The sequence below is a fragment of the Coloeus monedula genome, assembly GCF_965178545.1.
Source record: "Coloeus monedula genome assembly, chromosome: 9".
Classification (NCBI taxonomy): Eukaryota; Metazoa; Chordata; class Aves; order Passeriformes; family Corvidae; genus Coloeus; species Coloeus monedula.
The window spans coordinates 22,091,952-22,113,194 of NC_138789.1; the positions used below are offsets into that span (position 1 = coordinate 22,091,952).

Sequence of the window (21,243 nt, forward strand, 5' to 3'; positions counted from 1 at the left end):
AGAGCATCACCGGGAGAAAGACCCAGATGCTACTCAAGTTCGAGATTTCCTACAAGAGCACACAAATTGTCAGGTCTGTTTAACACCTCTTGGTCAAACCTTATGTCTGTCTCTCACTGTCACAGCCTGTGGAGGGAGAAGAGTGCTGTGCATGGGTGGCTTGATGAACGGATGGAAGGATGGATGGAAAGGAGTCTCCTGAAAACCAGCCTAGAACACAGGACAGGAAGAAGTGACCTTTCACATACTTCACATACAACAGGGAGAAATTAATACATGCAGCTTCAGTGGATATACATGATGCATTGCAGGCACCTGGGAATTTGTGCATTTGCCTTAACCAACTCACTGTCTCACTGCTAACAAAGGAAAGTGGCTGACATGGTGAGTGCAGGTGATAGCTCTCAGCTGTGAGATGCTCAATTTGGGGTGCTGTCACCACATTTTTGAATTTTGAGTAGAGTCAAAAATGGAGAAGTGTGGAGATGGACCAGACCTAGAGCTCAGCTAATCCGTGTCTTGCCCCTGGTACCAGAAGGCACAGCAGGCATGCAAGCGAAAACTACACTGCAGGGCCAGACATTCCCTGTACCAGTTTCCTCTTCAAGCCAGCTACTGGTCCAACCTGTACAGTTAGGGCTTATGCCTCTTCCAAGTTTTATTGATGTTATTTGCTCTTAAAACTCAAGCTATTCTGGTTATCTGAATAATTATCTGAATTACAGTAAATTCTACCTTATAGATCCTATGGAGGGGTTGAGGTCTACAGGAAAACTGCAGAAGCAATGACATGTTGTTGCAGTGGGGATACTGCAACATACATATACCAAACCAGGAGTCCCGTGGCAAGGAAATATATATGGACAGACAGATTCTTGATAGATGTTTCAGAGATGTTTATTTCCCCAGCCGCATGGCCGGGGCTCTGCCCAGGAACTGTTCCAGTCACCGGACCAAGGGTCCTTCTGCCCGCGCAGGGAACACAAACCAACCCATGGGAACGAGGCTGAGCAGGGGCAGGGAAACCCCGTGCCTGTGCCCTCAGGGCCCCTCTGCCAGGGCTGCACGGCAGGGGAGGGACCCCAACAAGATGTTCCTCCAACAATCAAGGCAGGAATCTGAAGGGTTGTGATATGTGGGGCACTGGGACTGTGTGATGGGATATGAGGCATTTGAACTGGATGGCAGAAAAGGCTAGCTCAAGATAAAGCTGGGCCAAGATAAAGAAATTTTGAGTGTATCAGTTTCTGAACAGGCTTGTGTCTGACAGAAAGCTGGCTTGTTGCACGTATTTGCCTGCTTTAAATAATTTACTGCTAGAGTAATGTGAGCTGGATTAAAGGACAAGAGAGGGGCAAGAAAACGGAATGGGAAATGCATGTGAGAAGTGACTTGTGAGAAAGACTGGTAGAAGAGAGGTATTTCTCAGAGGAAGATGGGCAATTTCCTGGGAGGGGAATAGCCAGGCACCAAGTCCTGGAATTCAGCAGCAGTTTATTTCTGTATGAAAAAAAAAAAAATTCCAAAATTTTAAGAAGAGGTTGTGAAAATGGGCGCTGAAGCCAGGTTTGGTGACTGAGGTAAGGAACAGCTGAAGCTCTCAAGCATGTCAGCCTGTTGGAAAGGGAAGGGAGGATCCTGAGGAGTGATGCTCAGTTGGGTCTGTAGCAGCACCCTTCCTACTGCAAGTACCCTGACAGTGCTTCAGAGCTGGACTCTACTGGGCACCACGTTCCGGGGCAGGGCAGGAGGCAGGTTAGTCAGGCTGGGTACTCATGGGCAGTGTGGCAGCCATAGGGATGGGCTTTCCTCGTGCCGTGTCTCTGTTGGGGCCACACTGCTGTGGGACCAGGATAGGGGAGTTTCAGTATGGAAGTCCCAGGCCTGACCCAAATCCCCAGGGAGGGACTGGTTAGACAGAAATTCCTGCTCCCCTGCCCTGCCACAGGAGGGGTTTGCTTCACTGGAGAGGAGGCTTTGCACAGAGTGTTCTGCACAGCACAGAGTGGATGGATAGGGAAAAAGATGTTTTGCTCTGCTCTCATCTGAACAGAGACTGGTTTGTATTTCAGCCTGGATTTTCAGATTTAATCTCCAACTCCTATTAGACAGATCAGTCTAGAGTAAGCAAGTATTTATTTATTTGGTTATTATTATTTTTTCTAGGGAGGAATACCATCTCGTTGGCATGACAACGGTGCTGTGGGCCACCATAAACACTGGATCATTAGCACCAATGCATTGGGCCATTATGTAGGCTTGGCCATCAGCACGGCTAAGGTGCATGAGTTTATGGTGCAATCCCATTCATGTGACAGCATGGGAATTATCAAAGCAGTCACAGTAGTGAGCACTACAGCTGATGCTGAGGTCCAGCCTTATACAGGATTACTTACTGCATTGGCAGAAAGCATTTTTCCTTTGAAAGAAGGCAGACACAAAAGCATAGGCTTGTCTGAAGTCACCCATGGTGTGTGAGCTACTGCATATCTAATGCGGCTCCTGCGATGGACCACAACCACCATAATACTCAGCACTTTAAACTCCTAAACAACATCCTTGTGTGGTATGCAGTATCATGAGAAAGTACACATGCATGTAAGACACGAGTGTATTTTCTCCTAAGAACAGGCAGTTCCCACCACTACAGATGTGCGGGGTGGTAAGCATGGCCCTGAATTACATGCACAATCTGTATGTTCTTGGGAAAGAGCAACTTGTCTTCCTTTTTACTGTAAAGCCCCATTTTAGCTTATATATCTGTAGCATATATTAATAACAATCATGCTGCACTTGGCTGCTGCAAACTCTGACTGATGAGAGCAGCCCTAACTCACACAAGTTTCCAATTGATTTTATCTCATGTTAAGCTCTAACTAATCACACCAGAGAGCTGACTTAAAAGCTCACTAGACCTGTCCTGCTCAGGTTTGCTTGCCTGGCTAAAAGGGGAGGTGGGTATTGTTTCCCATCCTCTGCTGAATTGGGCTTCCCCATTGAACTGGGAAGAGAGGAGGAGCCTGGAGCCATAGGTCCAGGCTGTGGAGGTAGTGCTCCCCTGTCCCAGGCTATGCAGCTTGTTTGGGCCCCAAAAATAAGCACAACATTTTCCCTGTGGTACAGTCACAGCAAACACAACTAAATAAGAAGATCAAAGTGTTGCTCACCCTGTGCACTTTCCATGGGCCAAAGCAGGAGCCACCACTCTGAGCTGCTCTTGGACATGGCTCCAGCTTCCTCTGGCTTCTGTGGCACAGTTCAATAGCTCTGCCTTAGTTTTGCTTGATCCCATTAATGACAAAAATGACAAACACATATGCGTTGCCTTTATAGCTATTTCACGCTTTGACATGATCCTGGGCAAGTTACCTATGCTGTCAGCGTGATGGATAGTGCACAGAAGGGGGGTTGGACAGGTGTAGCTCTTCTCACAGGGAAATATTTTTCCACACCATTAGCCTGTGGAACTCCTAGCAACAGGATATTGCTCAGAGAGGGATTCAAAAAAGCCCTGAAAAAAGAGTGGATGCTTGTACAGAAAACAAGTGTCCAGTGCTGTAATCAAATTTTAGAAACAATTGATAGGAAAGGGTGTTGCTGCGTGCATGTGCTTAAATCACACACTGTGGCTACCAGAGTTTTGGAGAGAATTTTCCTCAGGAGCACATGGGCTCTGGACATCTTACCTGTGTCAGGCTTCAGCTGTAGAAATGATAATGTGGTTGATGTTCACATAAGAGCAGTGCTCCTTAAACAGTTGATATAGTTACTTGTATAACATCTGCCATCCAGTCTACAACCTCCCTTTTGGTGCAGGACTTTTCCAAGGGGAACGTCGTATCGGAAATGATACTGCAGGACAATGATTTATAAAGAACATTGGTTTACAAAATCCCAGGCATGGTCTCCACTCTGCTGTAGAGATTTGGTGATGAGCAAGGCTTAAAATTACAGTGGCATCTTGCAACGTGTTATGAAAAGCAAAACCAAGAGGTTCTCCTGTGTTAGCAGACTTTGGAAGAGATCTAGGTGATGGTGATGATAGCGATGCTGATAGTGACAACAACGATGATGATGATGATGATGATGAACAAGAAGAAAATGAGTTTATCTGTCAGCCATAGAAAATTTTTGTAGGCTGAAGAAAATTTTCTTAGTACTAGTTGTATGAGTCAACAAGTCATTTAAAGGACTTTTTTCTCATTCTGGGAAGACTAGTCACCGAGAGTGTGCCAGCTCTAAATTTCAAATTTCTGGCAGATAGTATGATTTCAGCCCTGCCTCTGCCAAATTCTTCTTCTGAAGAGAGAGGGGTCTGGCAGAGGGCAGCCACAGATGGCTCAGAAGATGAAGAGATCCCATGTTATCTCTCCTGAGCTCTGGGACAATCCTTACACCAACCACTAGAGTAAAGCCCAGATCAGCTGCTAAAACCAGAATAATACTCCCAAACTCATAAGTCAACCTTCCTCTCAGATGTCCTTGCTAATAGCATCAGAGTGAGACATGACTAACAGCAGAGCCTCCAAGCTCCTGTTCTCCTGGAATGTAGCCACCAGCTTAGGGATGCTTAAACCAGGGTCACAGCTCTGACAAAACCAGGGGATAAAATCATTTGGACAGCAGGGACTTCTGGCACTGGCAGCCTTGCCCAGCACCTCCTTCCCGGAGTGGCCGCTGTCGCAGCGGCGAGGGCAGGGTGGCGGTGGCACGCAGCTGAGACACGCTGGCTGTAGCCAGCAGAGGGCATGGACATTACACACGGCAGCCAGCCACCCACACCCCGCTGGGAGCGACTGCCGCCTCCGAGACTAATTGCGAGAAAAAGTTCGTTTTAATTAGTTAAGTAATTCGTTTGCCATCTTCCCCTCCTCCACCCATACTGCAGATGATGGGATGCAAGGAACGGTCTGGGTCTAGCTATGGGTGGTGATGGTGCCAGTGACTTCAGGACGTAGGTCCATAAGTGGAGAATTTCACCACTTTTTTGGGGTGTCACTTTTTGGGGGACCGAATAGGGCAGCTCCCAACAAATGCACCGCCCTCTCATAGGATCCCAATATGCTGCAGGTACACGTGTGACACAGTCTGCCCCTTGCTTTCTGCCATTGCTGCTACAGTTTATCACATTTCTCAATCTTATTTTATACAATAGCAGCTAGAGGACATAATGATGAGTGAGGGGATGTCTTGTTTTAAGAATGTACATTGGTACTGTAAGAATACAGCAGACTTCCAGTCAAGGCACTGTTCATGGTGGAATTTACATCTACACTTGACTTTATGTATTATTAGTAATCCTATTGAAATCTGTATGCATAAAGTTAAGTGCATCCAATCAACCCTGTAGGTTCAGGATTGTATATATTAATTTAGACTTTAGTATTTAGAACAGCATTTGCAACGGGAAGGGACAGCACTGTGATAGCCTGTAACAATCTCAAATTCTGCTTTAGTATTAAGTTAAAAAAAACCCCACAACTGGAGGTGTCCCCTATTACTCTTAGAGATGAGCAATACACACAAAGTTAAATCAGATGTTCAAAGTTATTTTGAGGCCCAAATAATCAGTGTAGCATATATATTTCAGTGGAAAATTTTCCTATGGGCCTCTGTGCATATCACAGCTCCATAGTGGTGCAGGAGTCCATGTTTATGGATCCATTTTCAGGATCAAAATCCTCATTAGTAATACAGATTAATGGTAATTACAAATATAAATAACTTGACTGTATCTTCTTATTTTCCTCTGAAGACATTGCTCACAGAAGCTAGCTAAATGCCAGATTTGTTCCCTGAATCCAAGCTGTATTAAGTTTGTGTGTGACGATGCAGTAACATAAAGTTAAATAAAGCTGCCTTTTTTTTCAAGCCTCAAAACACAGAGCTTGGTTCTCAGCTAGCATAAATTGGACACTGGTGCAGAAGTCAGATCCCTTTTTCCATACTAAGAAATTGAAAGAGTAAAAAAAAAAAAAATTGCTTTTTGGCTAAGAACAAAAGAAAGAAGTTTAAATCTGAGAGATCATTTTTCATGATGTTGTAAGTACTGAAAATACAGCTTTATAATAAGAGCACTTTTTTCCCCTGGAATTCTGTAATTTTGATGGTGAAGCTGTAGCACAAGCTGGGTTGTAACTGAATGTTTTCCTCAGGATCCCTGGGAGATAAGGGATGGTTTTTAATGTGGCTTCCTGAAGTGTGTCAAACTCTGATGTTATTTAAAATGTGGCTCATCTACACTACCCTGTGGAATATTTACTGAAGTCCTGAACTGTTGATGCTTTTGGTGAGGAGCATGCTGCAGGATGGAAATGTGTGTGGTGCCAACTAATTCAAAGTCCCCACACAAAATGGCAGGACTCAGGTGTTGAGACACGTCTCTGTGCACAGCCTGTGGGGCAGCTGTTTCCAAAGAGGTGTTTGAAATGACCAACACAAAAAAATTATAACTTTGGTTAATCAGAGGGTAACTACAAGGTGTTACTGATGAGCAAAATACATGCACAATTATGTTTGCTCAAATCTGTGAGAGATTTTTACCTGGACTATCCAAATGCCAGTTTTTACACAAAGCAGAAAAGGAGTTCTGGAATCTGAGCCCACTTTTACCATTGTGCCATGGCTGATCCATGGGAGAAGGCAGTGCTTGCTGCCTGCCTTGCCATCCTCCTTGGTCTTGCACACGGTGTGCAGGAAAGCAACAGTGGAGCAGATGCCTTGAAGGGAAGCAGGCTTTTTTTGGTGAGTATCATCAGCCTCTCAGTGGCTGTGCTGCAGGTCAGAGCAGGGAACAGGGCTGAGCTGGTGGTTATGTCAAGAACGTACATGAAGCTCCTTCACCCAGGTGCTTTCTTCCTGAGTTGAGAAGCTTGAAATGCACATTGTTTTATTTTTAAAATTTAAGTGTGAAAATAAGAAAGATTATTATTATTTCTAACACTTCCCAAGATTTTATCATTCAAAAGTCATGCAAGCACTCTGCATAAGACCTACCTCTGAAATGCTGCAGGAAGGATGGGTGAGTTTCAGTCCAGCAAGAAGCAAACCATCACGGTCTGCACCCAGTTAAGGCCTGAGGACACGCTTCATGCTGTGCCTGTGGACAGTTTTATAGGGGCTGGTGCATTCAGTGATCCTGGAGTAACAGGTAAACTCAGCCCATATACTTCAGTCATGAGTCACTGCTTACACAAAAGTTGTTGGATGACATAAGCCTGTGATCCCTCTTGCTCTCATACACAGAATATAGCCCAAGTGGTTGATGATGCTCACGGAGAGGACTTCTTTTTTCAGTGTATGTCACATAGCACAGTTGTATTTTGAGAATGCCAGTGCAGAATTAGAGAAGAGCCATAAAATGCTGCCCATTCACTATTTTTAAGAACAACCTGAAAATATTTAGTACTTGAAGAAAAAACTCAAAACATTTCACTCTTGAGCAAAACAAGTAAGTCTCTTGGATCAATGTTTGGTGTACTTCACAAGAAACAATGAGACAAGTGTTTCTTTTGAGTCCCCATCTAAAACTGGCTCTTCCATTTCCTATGACTGGCAGTTTTTGTTCGGGACACTCCTAGGGCTGGCAGGGAAGTTGCCTGTGGCCGAGGTGGAGCGTGTGTGCAGAAGGGTTTGTGCAGAGCTGCAACGTGCATTCAGGAAACATTAAAATAGCAGTGTGAGTGCCGTACGTGCGTGCGTGCCGCAGTTGGGAAACACTGGGAGTGTTAAGTCCCTAATTTGCTCTCTGGCTCTGCTGAGGCTGTCCAAGGCAAGTTTGGGGATGATGCCCACCCCTGGAAATCGTGCCCATCCCATGCCAGAAGATAGCGGAGGGTGCATGAGAGAAGCCTTCGTCCCCATGGGCATCCCGAGGGGACTCGGCTGCCTCAGGGCCGGAAGGGCACGGGGCTGCCCCGGAGCGGAGAAGCTGCCGCCCAGGGGGCCCAGCAGCGTCCCGCTGCAATTCGGGAGGGAGCTGCACGGTGGAAAATGTGACCGGTGCCAGGCGGGTGGGCGAGGCCGGCACGGCGGGGCTGGGAGGAGAAGCGGCGCCCCTGGGAGAGGAGCAGCCCCCGACGCCCCGTTTGGGCAACTCCGGGGGCCACGGCTGGCGGGCAGCCGGCGGGTGGGCGCCGGTCCTGGACTGCATTTCCCATACTGCCCGAGTGTCCTAATGTATGCAGTGCTCAGCCCGGCTCCGTGTGTGTGCGAGTGTATGTGTGCGTGTGTGTGTGCGCGCGTGTGTGTGCGTGTGTGTGTGCGGCGGGAGCCCCTCGGAGAGTGGAGGCTCATTCACTGATGAGAGCCGGCACTGAGAGGCAGCACTGCTCCTTCCCTCGCACCCCCGCCGCCTCCCGCGCTGCTACATGCGAGCGGCGGGCGGGCAGCGGGGCCAGCACGCCCGGGACTGCCCCGCTCCCCGCACGCCGCCAGCTCCGCGCAGCGCCCGCCGCCAGCCGCACCGTGAGTACCGGCCACCGCGCCCGCCCGGCCACACGCAAACTTTGCAGGGCAAGTTTCAACCCCCCCCTCCCCTACCTCCATCCCAGCCCCCGCGCCCTTTCCCCCTTCCTCCTTCTCCCTCCCCAGCGCCGGGGAAGCCGGGCAGCTCGCAGGCGGCGGGGAGCCGCGCCGGCCGCGGGGAGGGCCGGGTGGGTGGGGATCGGCATGGTAATGCCGAGGGGAAAGGCAGATAAAAGGGCCCCCCCCCCCCCCCCCCCCGCACCCTCGGAGAGCCCCGAGCTGCCTGGATCTCCCCCCCCCCGCCCCCCCGGTGGCTTTCCGAGGGGGACCGGTAGCCACCAGGGGGATCAGGTGCCGGGGACCGCCGCGGCAGCCCGGCTGGGGACCGCGCACGGCGAGGGGGAGCCCGGCCGGACCCGGAGACTGGCACAGATCCCTTGCTCCCGATAGATATCATTTTTTAAAAACTCTTTTTTTTTTTCCTTTTCTTTTTTCTTCCGTATTTTTCGGTGGGGCAAGCCGGGCAGTTATTTCCTCGCTTCCCTTCGCTGCTCCCGGCGCTCGCTCTCTCCGCGGTCGCTCTGGGCAGCGACAATTTCATTTCCCAGCAGCTGCAAAACAAAAACTTTTTTCAAAGGAAACAAGCAGATCCACGCACCCACCCAGGGGTTTGTTGGTTTGGGATTTTTTTTGTTTGTGGGGTTTTTTTCCCCTTTAAAATATAAAAACTCAGTCTTTTATTTTGCAATAAAAGTATCTGGGGAAAAAAAAACCCCAAACCAAACAACAAAAACCAAAACCAGCCCAAAACCAAAACACCCGCCAGGGTCTCTGTGCGTTCAAGCAACACTGCCCAGCCAATAATTTTATTTGCTCCGAAGCTTTCATTTTTGGGATCGTGCAGTCCCCGGGTGAACTTTAGTTTTAAGCCGTCTCCAAAATGCGCGATCCCCGCTCAAAGACCGATATTTTTTTTTCTGCCACTCGTTGTTAAGTCGCACTTAGCTTAATTTTGGACGCGGCTGAAGTTTATCCAACATCCTCGCCCCTCTTCGGGTCCTTCATCTCTAAAAGATTGCCGCCCTTGCCCCTGGCTGCTTCCAGGTAGGAATCAAGTGCCTGGATCTCACATGCGGTGTTGTTCTGGTTTTATTATTGCAGATAAAACAAAGGTAGAGAGGCGGTTTAAATTGGCAGCGTTATTCAACGAATGAGCTAAAATTACTCCACATGTGAATGGCGTAGCTTGGAAAGCCAGAAGAGGTGAAAGGAATTATCCCTGTTTTTGCTTTAGGTTCTTTAGAAAACTTTCTGGATCATCCAGCGATGCGATCGAGAAATTGCAGGATTTTCTTTCTTTTAAGCAACAACCCCAGCTCTAGACCAGGGAAGTCTGTAAATAGGTTGGAAGCATGGAAAATAATTCTTCACCTTCAGATCTAAATACATAAAAACCATCTGGTTGACCACAATGAAATCATTAGGAACTGTCTACTTAAAGAGTTGTATTGAATGCTTATCCTTCCACACAGGAAATGTGTATGGTAAGTGATTGTTGCAATAAATCCAAACAACTCTGGGCATCTTCGCGTTTGATGATCTTTGTAACTCGGGTTTTAAAGAGGAAGAAAAAGTGGAGGGGTGGAAAGGCGACTTAACGGGCTGTATGGAACGGGCTGGCGGTGCCCCCTCCCGTTGCCCTCCCCGGGAGTGAATAATTCCCGAGGCGGCAGGAGACGAGCGGCCCCGGCTGCGTCCCGATCGCCGCTTCCCGGCGGGACGTGCGGGGCCGGGCGGGAGCGAGCCGGGCCGGGCCGGACCGGGCCAAGCCGGGCCGGGCCGGGCCCTCAGCCCCGGCCCCGCCAAACACCTGTTTAATGCGCCGGCGGGGAGCGCGGAGCGGTGGGGCTTGGCGGCGTCGGTAGGCTCCAGCCCGGGGCTCACCCCCGACGGATTTTATTTTATTTGGGTTCATTGAACAATCTCCTCGGGCGGGAGAGAAAAACCGGGAGCGGGAGGGAGAGGGGGCGGCGAGCGAGTGCCAGCCCGGTTGGCCGCCCGCGGGGGGCGTGAGGGGCCGTGAGGGGCTGGTGCCCGGGGCCGGGGCGCGCCCGCCGCCCGCGCTGCCCGGCAGAGCGGGGCTTCCCCCGGAGCGACGCCGCCCGCCCGCGGTTTTCGTTCGGATTTCGCCAAGTCGGAAGCGTGGCCGGGAATGCGGGCCGGGGGCGAAGCGGCAGCAAACCTATCGGTAGGCTGTGGGTTGGGTTTTTTTCCCTTCTTTCTCTGTTTGCCTCTTCCCAAACCCTCGGCGCTTCCTCCCTCCGGCAGCCGCCGCCGCGGGAGCGCCCTCCAGGCCCGGGGGCTTTTCCCCGCGTTTTTTTATTAAAAAAAAAAAAAAAAAAAAGTAAAAGGGTTTTAATTTTTCTTTTTTTTTAAATTTTTTGAAGAAGAAGTTTACGGCCAAACAGAAGCGGGCGCAGTCCAGGTCCAGGGCTGGGGCCGGGACCGGGGCCGGAGCCACTCCGCCCGGCCCCCGCCGCCGCCTCCTCCGCTCACCGCGCTCCTAATTTTTTTCCTTTTCCCCTTAAACCGATTTCCACAGCAGCTGTCCGGGTGTGCGGCTGCAGTTGGCATATTTCACGCCTTGGAAAAAAAAATTAACTGTTTTTCCTTTGTATCTTAATCCAGTGATGAGAGCTCTCCTTTGTTGGCTTTCGAGCTTGCATTTGTTTTATTTATTATAAGGAAATCCAGTTTGGTTCAAATATATAATCCATTTGAGCACTTAAATCCCCAAACAGCTGGCATTATTTTGTTTTATAATCTTTGGCTTTTCTACGCAGAGCATATTTCTAAATTCCTACTTGACATTTATGGGAAAAAACTTTTTAATGTAAATGGATATTGTGATTTTTTTTCCTGGGTATTTCCTAATTTACATGCATCATCAATTTTCCTGGATTTCCTAATGTTTTAATCTTTTTTTCCTCCCCTATAGCTTGTTAATTAATTTTTTTTTCCCCAAGAAAACTTTTTTTTTCCCTGGAGGGAGAAAGACGTTAATTTGCCCCATTACTTTAATCTCTGGCATTTGGAAATGGTTGAGAGACCACAAAAATGCAACCTGTTGTAGAAACCAGAGTGGTGTGTTTTATTTATTTTAATCGATAGCAGAGAGGTGATTTAGTAATAGGAACTCTGAGTAACATTTAGTAAAAGATTTGCAGATCTGGTGGCTGTGTATGGGGTGTGCATGTGCTTGCATATGAGCGCGTTTCTTTGCAGGCTGATTAGCAAGAGGGTTTTACACTTCAAACCAGTGGTCACTGCTGTTTTCTCCACTTGGTGGGTGTTTGTGATGCCTGATAAATGCAGCTCTGTCATGGCTTCTACTTTTATCAGACTTCCCTCTTAACTAATGCAGCACAGTGCTACAACCTTTGTAAGCACGGGATTCAAAACTAAGCCATAGAGAACTGATTACTACTTGTTCCTTGGTGAGAGATTTTTTTTTTATGGTTCAGAGCTAAAGGCTCTTGCTACAATTTGCCTTGGTTGTGGCGTATTTAGCCTCGTTATTAGGAACATGCACGATTACACAGGTAATTTGTGTACACCTTAAACAGGGTAGCTCTAAAAGCCAATAACTATGCAAATAGGTAGCCATGAAAAAAATAATGCTAAAAAAATCAGTTAGTTTTCAGTATGTCCATCTAACCTTCATACTTGGTAGACAGTTCATGTAGCTTCCTAGATTGATCTCCACCCTCCCTCCCTCTACTCCTTGTTTAGTTAATTCAACAAAGACTTTTTGCAATCTGTTTGGAGTTTGTCTGATGCCGTGGAAAAGTAGCTGCTGATTTATTTGGTTGCTTTTCGATTTCTGTCTCTAGCCCGTCTTTTCTCCTCCTTTCAGCGGGGATGTCAGCTGTTATTACTTCCTATTGATCCCTTTGCAAAGTGAGAAGTGAACTAAAATTAATGTCAATTCCACTGCTCAGATCAATAGCTGGAGTTATTTTAATCTGGATTTGCGCGAGGTGCTAAATTAAAAAAAATCAGCATAGAGGCAGAAAAGTAGCAGCTCCTCACTCCACCTGTGCCCACTGCCTTCCCAGCACCCAAATGTTCCCTCCAGCTGATTACCCTGCAATCCATATTTTTTAATTAAGAAGGTCAGTTAGTTTTCTTATTTTTGGGTTCTGTATTTAAACCTATGACATTTTGACATTGGGAGTGTATTAACGATAGATTTTCATAATGACTGGTCCGCCGCAGCCTAATCTGTCCGTGTTGCTGGGGGGTGGGGAGGTGCTGGGCGACAAGGGAGCAAGAGAGAACGAAAAAGGAAGTGGGAGCTGAAAAAAAATTAAATTTGGCTGGCTGAGATATTGTAATGTGTTGATTTATTCCCGGTGTAATGAAGTTTGCAAACGAATAAACGGCCATAGTGATTCACAGTATCCTACAGGAGTGTCAAGTGTTGCGGCCAGATTACTAATTTATGAAATACATTTAACGTAATGGTGTGAAAGCACAAGCAAAAATAGAAAAGCAGGCAGAGGTGGTTGCCTTTTTTTTTTTTCCCCTGGAAATTTGTATTTTTCTGTGATTGCCCAGTTTTGCTTCCATGTTAATGATAATTTTTTTCTGAGAACAGTGGCTTATTTGCATGCATCTCTTTGAATATATAATTGTGTGTGTGTGTATGTATATACATATATATTTATATTTACATGGTTATATAAGCCCCCAACAACTCTAAATTTGCTAGTGGCTGCAGTTTTCTGACCTCCAGTTTTTGATCAGCCTCATGTGAAGCAGCAGAGCAAGTGTACCCAGGACTGCAGTGCTGACCAGGCTGCCCTTGGCATCCCTCACTCTTCCTCTCCCCCTTGCTCTCTGTGGCAAGAACTCAACGAGAAAGTTATTTAAAATTTGGAAGAGAGCAAATCCGTTAATGCGAGATACATAATCTGGTAATTTAGCAATGATGTCTGTAAGGATGGGTGCCAAATGAGGAAGCAGAGAGATGATGTCCACTCATCTTCACAATTCATAACAGTCAGTGGAGCAGTGGGTACAGGATGGGAGAGAGGAAATGCTATCACTGAACTGCATTAAAGCCCCAGACTGGATTTCATACACTTTGTTAACCTAGGCTCCCTCATTCATGGAGTACAAAAGGCACTCCATTAGGGAGACACTCTTTCACTAAGTTTTATTTGAGATGTTTGACCCTCTGGATTTAAGAGGCACAATTTGTAACAGCTTTTTATTATTATATGATTTTTCTGGCCCTTTGAGCTCCAGCGGCTAGTATATTGTTTCAAAGTTATAGTCCTTGTATTTTAAGCTGGGTTGTGGGGCCTGAATGGCAGGCGGCGGAAGCTTAAAAGAAAAGGCATGAGATTGATTGGGGGAGAAAATAACAACACAAAAAGGCACTGCGAACTGGGGGAGATAGAGAAAGAAGGATTTTCCTTTCTTTCACCCTGGGAGGGGGTTGTGGCTGGGTGGGTGGCTGCAGCCAACCTGGGAGGCTCAGCAAGATGCGAGGCAGAAATTTTGTTAACATTTCCCTCTAAATGTTAATGGCACATCCAGGGCAGTTTACAAATCTACTTAAGAGTGAGTGCATTAGGAACTAAAATTACTGATCCATCCTCTCTTGTCCCCGACCCGAAAGGCAGACGCTTGCAGAGATCAGATGGCAGAAGCACCCATTATGATTTTAAGTATTGTCAGAGACGCCAGGCATTTTACTGGGGAAGTCTCTTCTCTTTTGGCTCTCGGGGACCGCGTGTGCACGCGTGGGTGTTTGTGCTATACACACGCACCCGGCCACAGCCACATTCCTACATTCCAATGGTGTGCGTACATATATATGATGGTATGGAGCACTGTGTGTGCAAGTACACATCTACCCATATGTACTGTGAGAGTGAGAGAAAATACCTGTCAGTTATGTACGTCTCAAGCATCGTGTACAGTATAACTGTGTGTGCTGGCTGATTTGGGTAACTATGTACAATGGATGTTTTTATGTTGGTTATACACCCACAACCCCCAAGCAAATAGCAGGATGTTTGTACGTGGAGGCTTTCTTAAGTTTATTGCGGTTATATATATGTGCTGCTTGCTATATAAAATTCCAGTTATAATTTGGAGTTACTATGTTAATTTTAGACTGAACATTTTTTATTAGTGCATTATTAAATCTGCATGTTATTATGTTTGGTTTGCCTTTCATCCATCTGCACTGGATGATACCCTTTAACCTGGAGGGCCAGGGCTGACTCCAGTAGTGTGTGAAGTTGTCTATTGATTTTCTTGAATGAGAACAGTGGCGCATCTCCGGCCGGTGGCTTGTAACACATGTGGCCACCCTGCTGCTGGAGCATCCCAGAGAAACGAGTGCAGAAACCTAATTGGTTGTGTTTTCTTTCCCTTTCTGTTTCCTTGCAGTGTTCGAAGGGTGATGATGCTCCAGTAATTTTCCCACTCCATTCCTAGGCATCGCTTTGCTTTCCTTCCAGGGAAGATCATTCTGCTTGTGATCCTGCTGAGGAAAGAGACTCCGATGGACTTACACCGGGCAGCGTTCAAGATGGAGAACTCACCCTATCTCCCCAACCCACTGGCCTCCCCAGCACTGATGGTTCTCGCCTCCACTGCTGAAGCCAGCCGTGATGCTTCCATTCCCTGCCAGCAGCCAAGGCCTTTTGGGGTCCCCGTGTCAGCAGATAAGGACGTGCATATTCCCTTTACCAATGGCTCATATACTTTTGCCTCCATGTATCACCGCCAAGGCGGGGTGCCGGGAGCATTTGCAAACCGTGACTTTCCTCCATCCTTGCTTCACCTCCACCCCCAGTTTGCACCCCCCAACCTGGACTGCACCCCGATCAGTATGTTGAACCACAGCGGCGTCGGAGCTTTCCGCCCCTTTGCATCTACTGAAGACCGGGAGAGCTACCAGTCAGCTTTTACCCCGGCCAAGCGCCTGAAAAACTGCCATGACACTGACTCACCCCATCTGCGCTTCTCGGACACTGATGGGAAGGAGTACGAGTTTGGCACCCAGCTCCCCTCCAGCTCCCCTGGCTCCCTCAAAGTTGATGATACAGGGAAGAAGATCTTTGCTGTTTCTGGCCTCATTTCTGACCGTGAGACCTCATCCAGTCCCGAAGACCGAAGTGACAGATGTAAGTACCTTTGTTGACTTGGTGGCTCTTTAACTGTGCCTTGTTGAGATACTCAACAGGTGATTGTTCCGCAGTGCTGTGAGACTTACTGGAGGCAGAGGCAAAGCAGCCTTTCCTGCCTGCTGAGCTCAGCCATGCAATACCGCCTTGTTCTTCCAAAAGGACATTGACAGATTTTAAGGTGAGGTGCTCTTGAAGGAAACTCACCTTCCAGCAAACAGCTGGAGAGGCGATGTTGACCACGCAGAAAGCTGTCCGTGCACCAGTGTGAGGCTGTGGGTGCTGGTACATGTATGTATGTAAACAAGGATGCAGTTGGAATGTGTAGCCAGGAACTTCCCCAAACCTTGCAGCAAGCATGTGTCCCCTGCTTCTTCAGGTGTTTCTTTCTGACCCTTTCTTCATGCACACCATTCTTAGAGCAAATGCATTACTGACTGTCAGGATTCATGCCTCAGGTTAGGACAAAAGTTCCTTTTCTTCTGGTTAACTCAAGAATATTTTTGGCCACTGAGCTCCCTCTTTAAGACAAACACAAATTGTTCTTACAGTTCAATAAGCTGTTGCATCACGTGCTTTCTCTGAGTGTTTCCCCCATTTTGGTGCCCACTGAAAGGTGATGTGTCCTTTTGCAGGCCAGCGATCGGACTAAAGGAACCCAGTCCACTTGTTCATGACTAACTCCCTGTTCCCCCATCACCTTGTCCCTTGTGGTGTTGCCACACGTAGGGGCAGAGCTGTCTTTCATGAAGGGCAGGCTTCTAGGTTTGCAGAGCTGGGAGGTGATCCAAAATGGGGAGTGGTCTGGGGGCAACAGAGCGTGGTGCCCCAAGGAGGAGTGCTAACTTACGATCAGAGTTTTTCTGTAAGCCCAGACATGTAATCACGGAGTGAGTGGTTTGCTTTTCACATGGGCTCCTTTGTTCTACTGAATTTCATTCATAGAAAACAACTTTATTATTGTTGTTGTTATTATTACTACTTTTATTTTAAAACAAAAACCTACTGCACCGTTGCTTCCTCTCCCTTTCAGATGTGATTTTTCTTCTCCCCTTTATGATACTGAGGAGAGTAATAGAGACATTGTGGCTCTCTCTCCCCTGTCGGCGCTGCTTCCTCAGGCTGTCTCCTTGAATTAGGCACTGTGCTAACTTACCGGCGCTAAAAGACATCTGCCTAAACCCAGCGTACCTTTTCAATAAAAGTCATCATAAAATCAACCTGCCTTTTAAATCCATCGCTCTTTGGTTTTGAAATATGCTGCAAGTGTGTCTTTTATTGTCCGCGTTTGTGAGGGTAGGACAATTCCCACTGAAGGCAGGAGCCGTGTATTTCTCGCAGTACCAGTGTGATCTCTTGTGTCTCTCCCCCCTCTCCTTCTGATCCACCCCCGACTGTGCTACTTTTTGTGCCGTAAGCTCCTTTCATTGTTCAGCATCTCCTTTCTCTCCTTTTGGGTCCGTAGGGGAAGTAGCTGTAGGTGGGAGCACGTGTGGATGTGTGGAAGCTGGTAATATAATTATCCATGGGGGAGGCAGGTGAGATGGCAAGGCTTAGAGACATCTTTGTTGATGCTCTTTCCCTTATCGATACAACCTGGCTGTGAAAATGAAGCTTGCTCGAAAGAGTACTCTGAGAGATAGCAGCGGAGGAGAGAGTCCGCTGGCTAAATGAATTTAGAGCACATCAGCTGCTATGGATCTTGCTGGCAAAATCCTGTCAGATACCCCATTTAAAGAAGTAAATCTGTTAAATGAATTAGACCACATGGAGCACAGCTGCGGACAGACAGACGCATCCACATCCATTGCTGTGCCTTGCCTCTGCCAAGAGCGTGTGCCGAACGTGGTTCCTCTCCTTCGGGGAGCAGACAGGGCTTTGCACAGATGCAGGCAGGGTGACACCGGCTGCCAGCGCTGCTGCCAGTGCCGCTGCCAGTGCCATGGCAGGGGACTTGCCAGGGAAACGAAGCAGAATAAAAACTTTGCAGATAGCTTGGAAAACTTGAGCAGAAGTGGAAGGTGTTTTGTTGCATTGTTTTTGTTACCATGTTCAATCTCTTCAAGATGCTTTTCTGCACGGTAGAGCTGAGCAAATGCAACATCCCTGATACTTCATTGACATTAAAATTCTTCTGTAGCTACCGGGATGATGTACACTAAATACGTCTGTTGGCTCTGTATCATATTCCCATCACATATGGATACTGCACCATGGAAATTTCGCTCCATTAAGATGGCAAATTTATTTGGTGTGTGCATACACACATATGGGTGTGTTTGCTGGAGGCTGAGAGCGACTGGTGGAGCTTGTAGAGGATCCTAATGGTCGTTGATGCTGACCATCAGAAAACAGAAACTTCTGAAGTGAAAAATTCAAGAGATCACAGTTTGCAGATAGAATGGTGATCCTCTTTTGCATTAACATTTGCAGATATATTTTTGGAGTTTCTGTAGAAATGTGTCCTTTGGGAGGTTTGTTGTCTCTGAGAAGTTTTGTGGATTCCTTGTGTAACTGTTATGTATATCCCTTTGTAAAAGCTGCCTACTTGTGCTCCTTATGGAGCAGGTAGGTGGCTGTAGCTTCAAGGTAAAAATGTAACTGGGCTTTTCTACAACTGCAAGCAGAAATTGTAAAATTTTCATAGATCAGCAACACTTTCCCATATCTAACAGGTGTTTTTCATGTTTGCAAAGCTTCACCATTTCGGTGGATTTTTCAGATTGCTGAAAGGGTTTGTATTACATGGAAGCTGAATTATTATGATTGCCCTGCGTAGTATTCTGTTCCACCGCACAGGAGCCTTTTTTGAATAGATCATTAAAATATTTATTTTATCTCACAGCTTAAAGGGTGATTTTCTAGAGAAAGTTCCCCCCCCCCCTTTTTTTTTAAATAAAATTTAATCACTGAGTTTTAATTTCCCTGAAAAATAGGTTTTTGCTTGGAAGACTTTGCAAGAAAAGAAGGATCAAAGTGAGACATTTTCACATTAAGGAGTGTTTGGAAGGTGCATGTTTAGTCCTCTGTGTCATGGGAGGATAGTCTCAGCCTGTTTTCACCAGTGGAAGAAATTTGCAGAATTCAGTAAAATTATTTGGGATATTTGCTGGTGTAATTCAGATTAGCACCTGGTCCTATAAGAGATGTGTTTATGCAGGAGAGGATTCTCAGCCTTTTGCATGAACCTTTCCTTACTTTTAAAGCAGGATGTTGCTTGGACCCATACCCTGCATCCCACAAAAGGACAGCATTTTTGGGGTGCTTTTGGGTGGGACTGCACTCTTCGTTAATCAGCAAATTGGGCTGAGATGTCTGCATTTAGGTTAGTTGTCTCTTGCTGTAAAATGTGAGTATTCAGGACATCCGGAGTGATGGAGTGTGCAGGCAGCATGTGGAAAAGTGGAGTCTTTCCAGGGATAAGCAGACATACCATGCACTGGATGGGCCCATTCCCTTAGGTGCTTACTGAGAAAAATAATGCCATTTGTTAGGGTTTAGGAGCTTCTTGTAAAGCATGTGTTAAAGGCACTGGAAGACATATTTTATGGGTTTGCTTTAATAAGCGTACAATAATTGAGATTCCTAGAAGGAGTGGAAATAAATGGCATGTTCCTTTCTGCAAAAGAGATCTATAGCCCTATTTTAAAATCAGGGGGAAAAAAGAAAGATTCCTAGTTTTTTACTTCTAATAAAATCTGTCTCAGTGTCCTTCTGTACTCGGTTCCTGTGGCATTGCTTTCTCACAAAGTGACAGGCAGAGGTCAGTGCCGAAGCTGGGACCTCCTGGCAAAGAGCTGGACCTTATCAGAGCAGAGACCTCTGCCATCCCCATGGGGCTGCCCGTGCCCCCAGCCTCCCTGGAACCACAGAAGATGGTTTCCCATTACTGTCTGCTGCTTGGTCTCCGTCATGTGTTGTCTGTGACTTCTTGTGGAGCACAGACCAATGTGTGAAGGTGATCCTTTGCATCCTGGTCACTGATTCAGTTTCCATCCTCTGGCCAGTCTGGCTCTCCAAGTCTGTTTCCCTGCTCCTGTCTTGCCCAGCTCCTGCTGTGCCCAGGGGATAAACATTTGAGTTGGGAGCAGGCTGGGATCCTTGCTCTTCCCTTGGATCTGCTGAGTGTAGTAGGAGTGATTCTATTAACATTATTTTGATTATTACTATTTTTGATAATCATATTTCACCTTGGACATAGTTTGTGCTGCAACTGGTTTCTTTACTGCAGGAGAAGTTGTGTGATGTATTCGTGAGCTCTTTGGGGTTTGTTCATTCCACTTTGGGGTTTTAAAGAGCATCTCTAGCATGCAGTTAGTTTTCCTTTTGAAACAACTGGTTTGTTATCGATGAAATGTAAATTGCACTTCAGGTGATGGACATCAGGGCTATGATGATCACAGCATGAATTCTTGAATAATGTGGTGCTTTGGAAATCAGATCGAGGGCTGTTTGTGCTGTCACCCACCCGCTCAGACGTGTGTGTTGGGATTTATGTTATGACCTGTGTAGAGAGCTGTGTGTGTCTATGTACATGTGCTGCGGGGAAGAAGGTTTATTTTTTGTGGGGGAACAATAGACTGGAGGGGGAATGCATGTGTCCACATGTCCATTGCTCACAGCTCTTCCTGCTGGGATGCACCACTTCCAAGGCTGGTAAAATTTGGGGTCTAACATGAAGTGATGCTTTGTTGCTAATGATAATCAGCCATGACCATGGGAAATTGCAAGCTTAACTCTGCTTGTGAAATAATGAAATAAATTGAGTGGAATGTTTCTTTCTGTCGTGCAGTCCCCTGCGTAATATAGGACTGAAGAAGCAGCAGTGGAATTTTGGAAGGGCTGGGCAGGCAGATGGGCAGTAGCAGTAGCAGGGATGATGATCATGCATCCATCTCTGTTGCTCCACCAAATACTCGCCATCCTCGTGGAGTAAAGTGTACTGCACGGAGGGAGGTCTTGGAGCACGCAGCAGTCACCTCCTTTTCCTGCTTTTCTGGCAGCAACCTTCCCTCTCTCTCTGCAAGCGGTTGCCGAGACTCCTTTCCATGCTGTTCGGCTTAATTGTCTTGTTGGGATAAAGAAATGTTTGAACAGTTAAAAGTGGGGAAGGGCTGGATGGGAGCAGCCCCTGCCGGCTGTGGGGCCATCTGGCCTCCCTTGGATCTGCCGGTCTCCAGTTTGTATTTCTCTTTCTGTTATTTGGGGCTATCTGGTGCACTCAGAATACCTAATCACCATGGTGAGGGGAGGGATAGGGTTGCCTCCCCCGGCCTCCCCTTCCCATCAATTGTCATGCAGAGCCCGGCCGGGCACTGCTCCTCGCAGCCCTCATTTGCTGTCCTCACCCGCTCTCGGCAGAAGGATGGCTTTTAATTGATCGTTTGAGGGGGAGGGCTGGGGCTGTTTTCTCCTCCAAAATGTTTCCCCGTGCAGCCACAGCCATCCGGCCAGTCTTCACATCATCTCTGCCATGCCAGAGATGCCTCGTGTCTTCTCTCTTCATTTCTGGACGCCCCGGGAGCTGGTGTCAGGGCTTGTAACCACTGTCCTCGGAGTGGTGAGCAAC

At 47.2% G+C, this 21,243-nt stretch overlaps 1 protein-coding gene across 5 annotated transcripts in view; it reads left to right on the forward strand.

The window, feature by feature from the left end:
- The first annotated feature begins 9,863 nt into the window (after window positions 1-9,863).
- RNF220 (ring finger protein 220) overlaps window positions 9,864-21,243 on the forward strand; it is a 220,176-nt gene continuing 208,796 nt past the window's right edge. For 4 of the 5 annotated variants that reach the window (XM_082287655.1, XM_082287658.1, XM_082287657.1 and 1 more), the window contains exons 1-2: window positions 9,864-10,010; window positions 14,935-15,674. In XM_082287655.1, the coding sequence (XP_082143781.1) occupies window positions 15,050-15,674 (625 nt within the window). In that variant the 5' untranslated portion in view covers window positions 9,864-10,010; window positions 14,935-15,049. Of the gene's footprint in view, window positions 10,011-10,594; window positions 10,715-14,934; window positions 15,675-21,243 lie in introns of those variants that run through there. The other variant, XM_082287656.1, reaches the window with a different exon arrangement.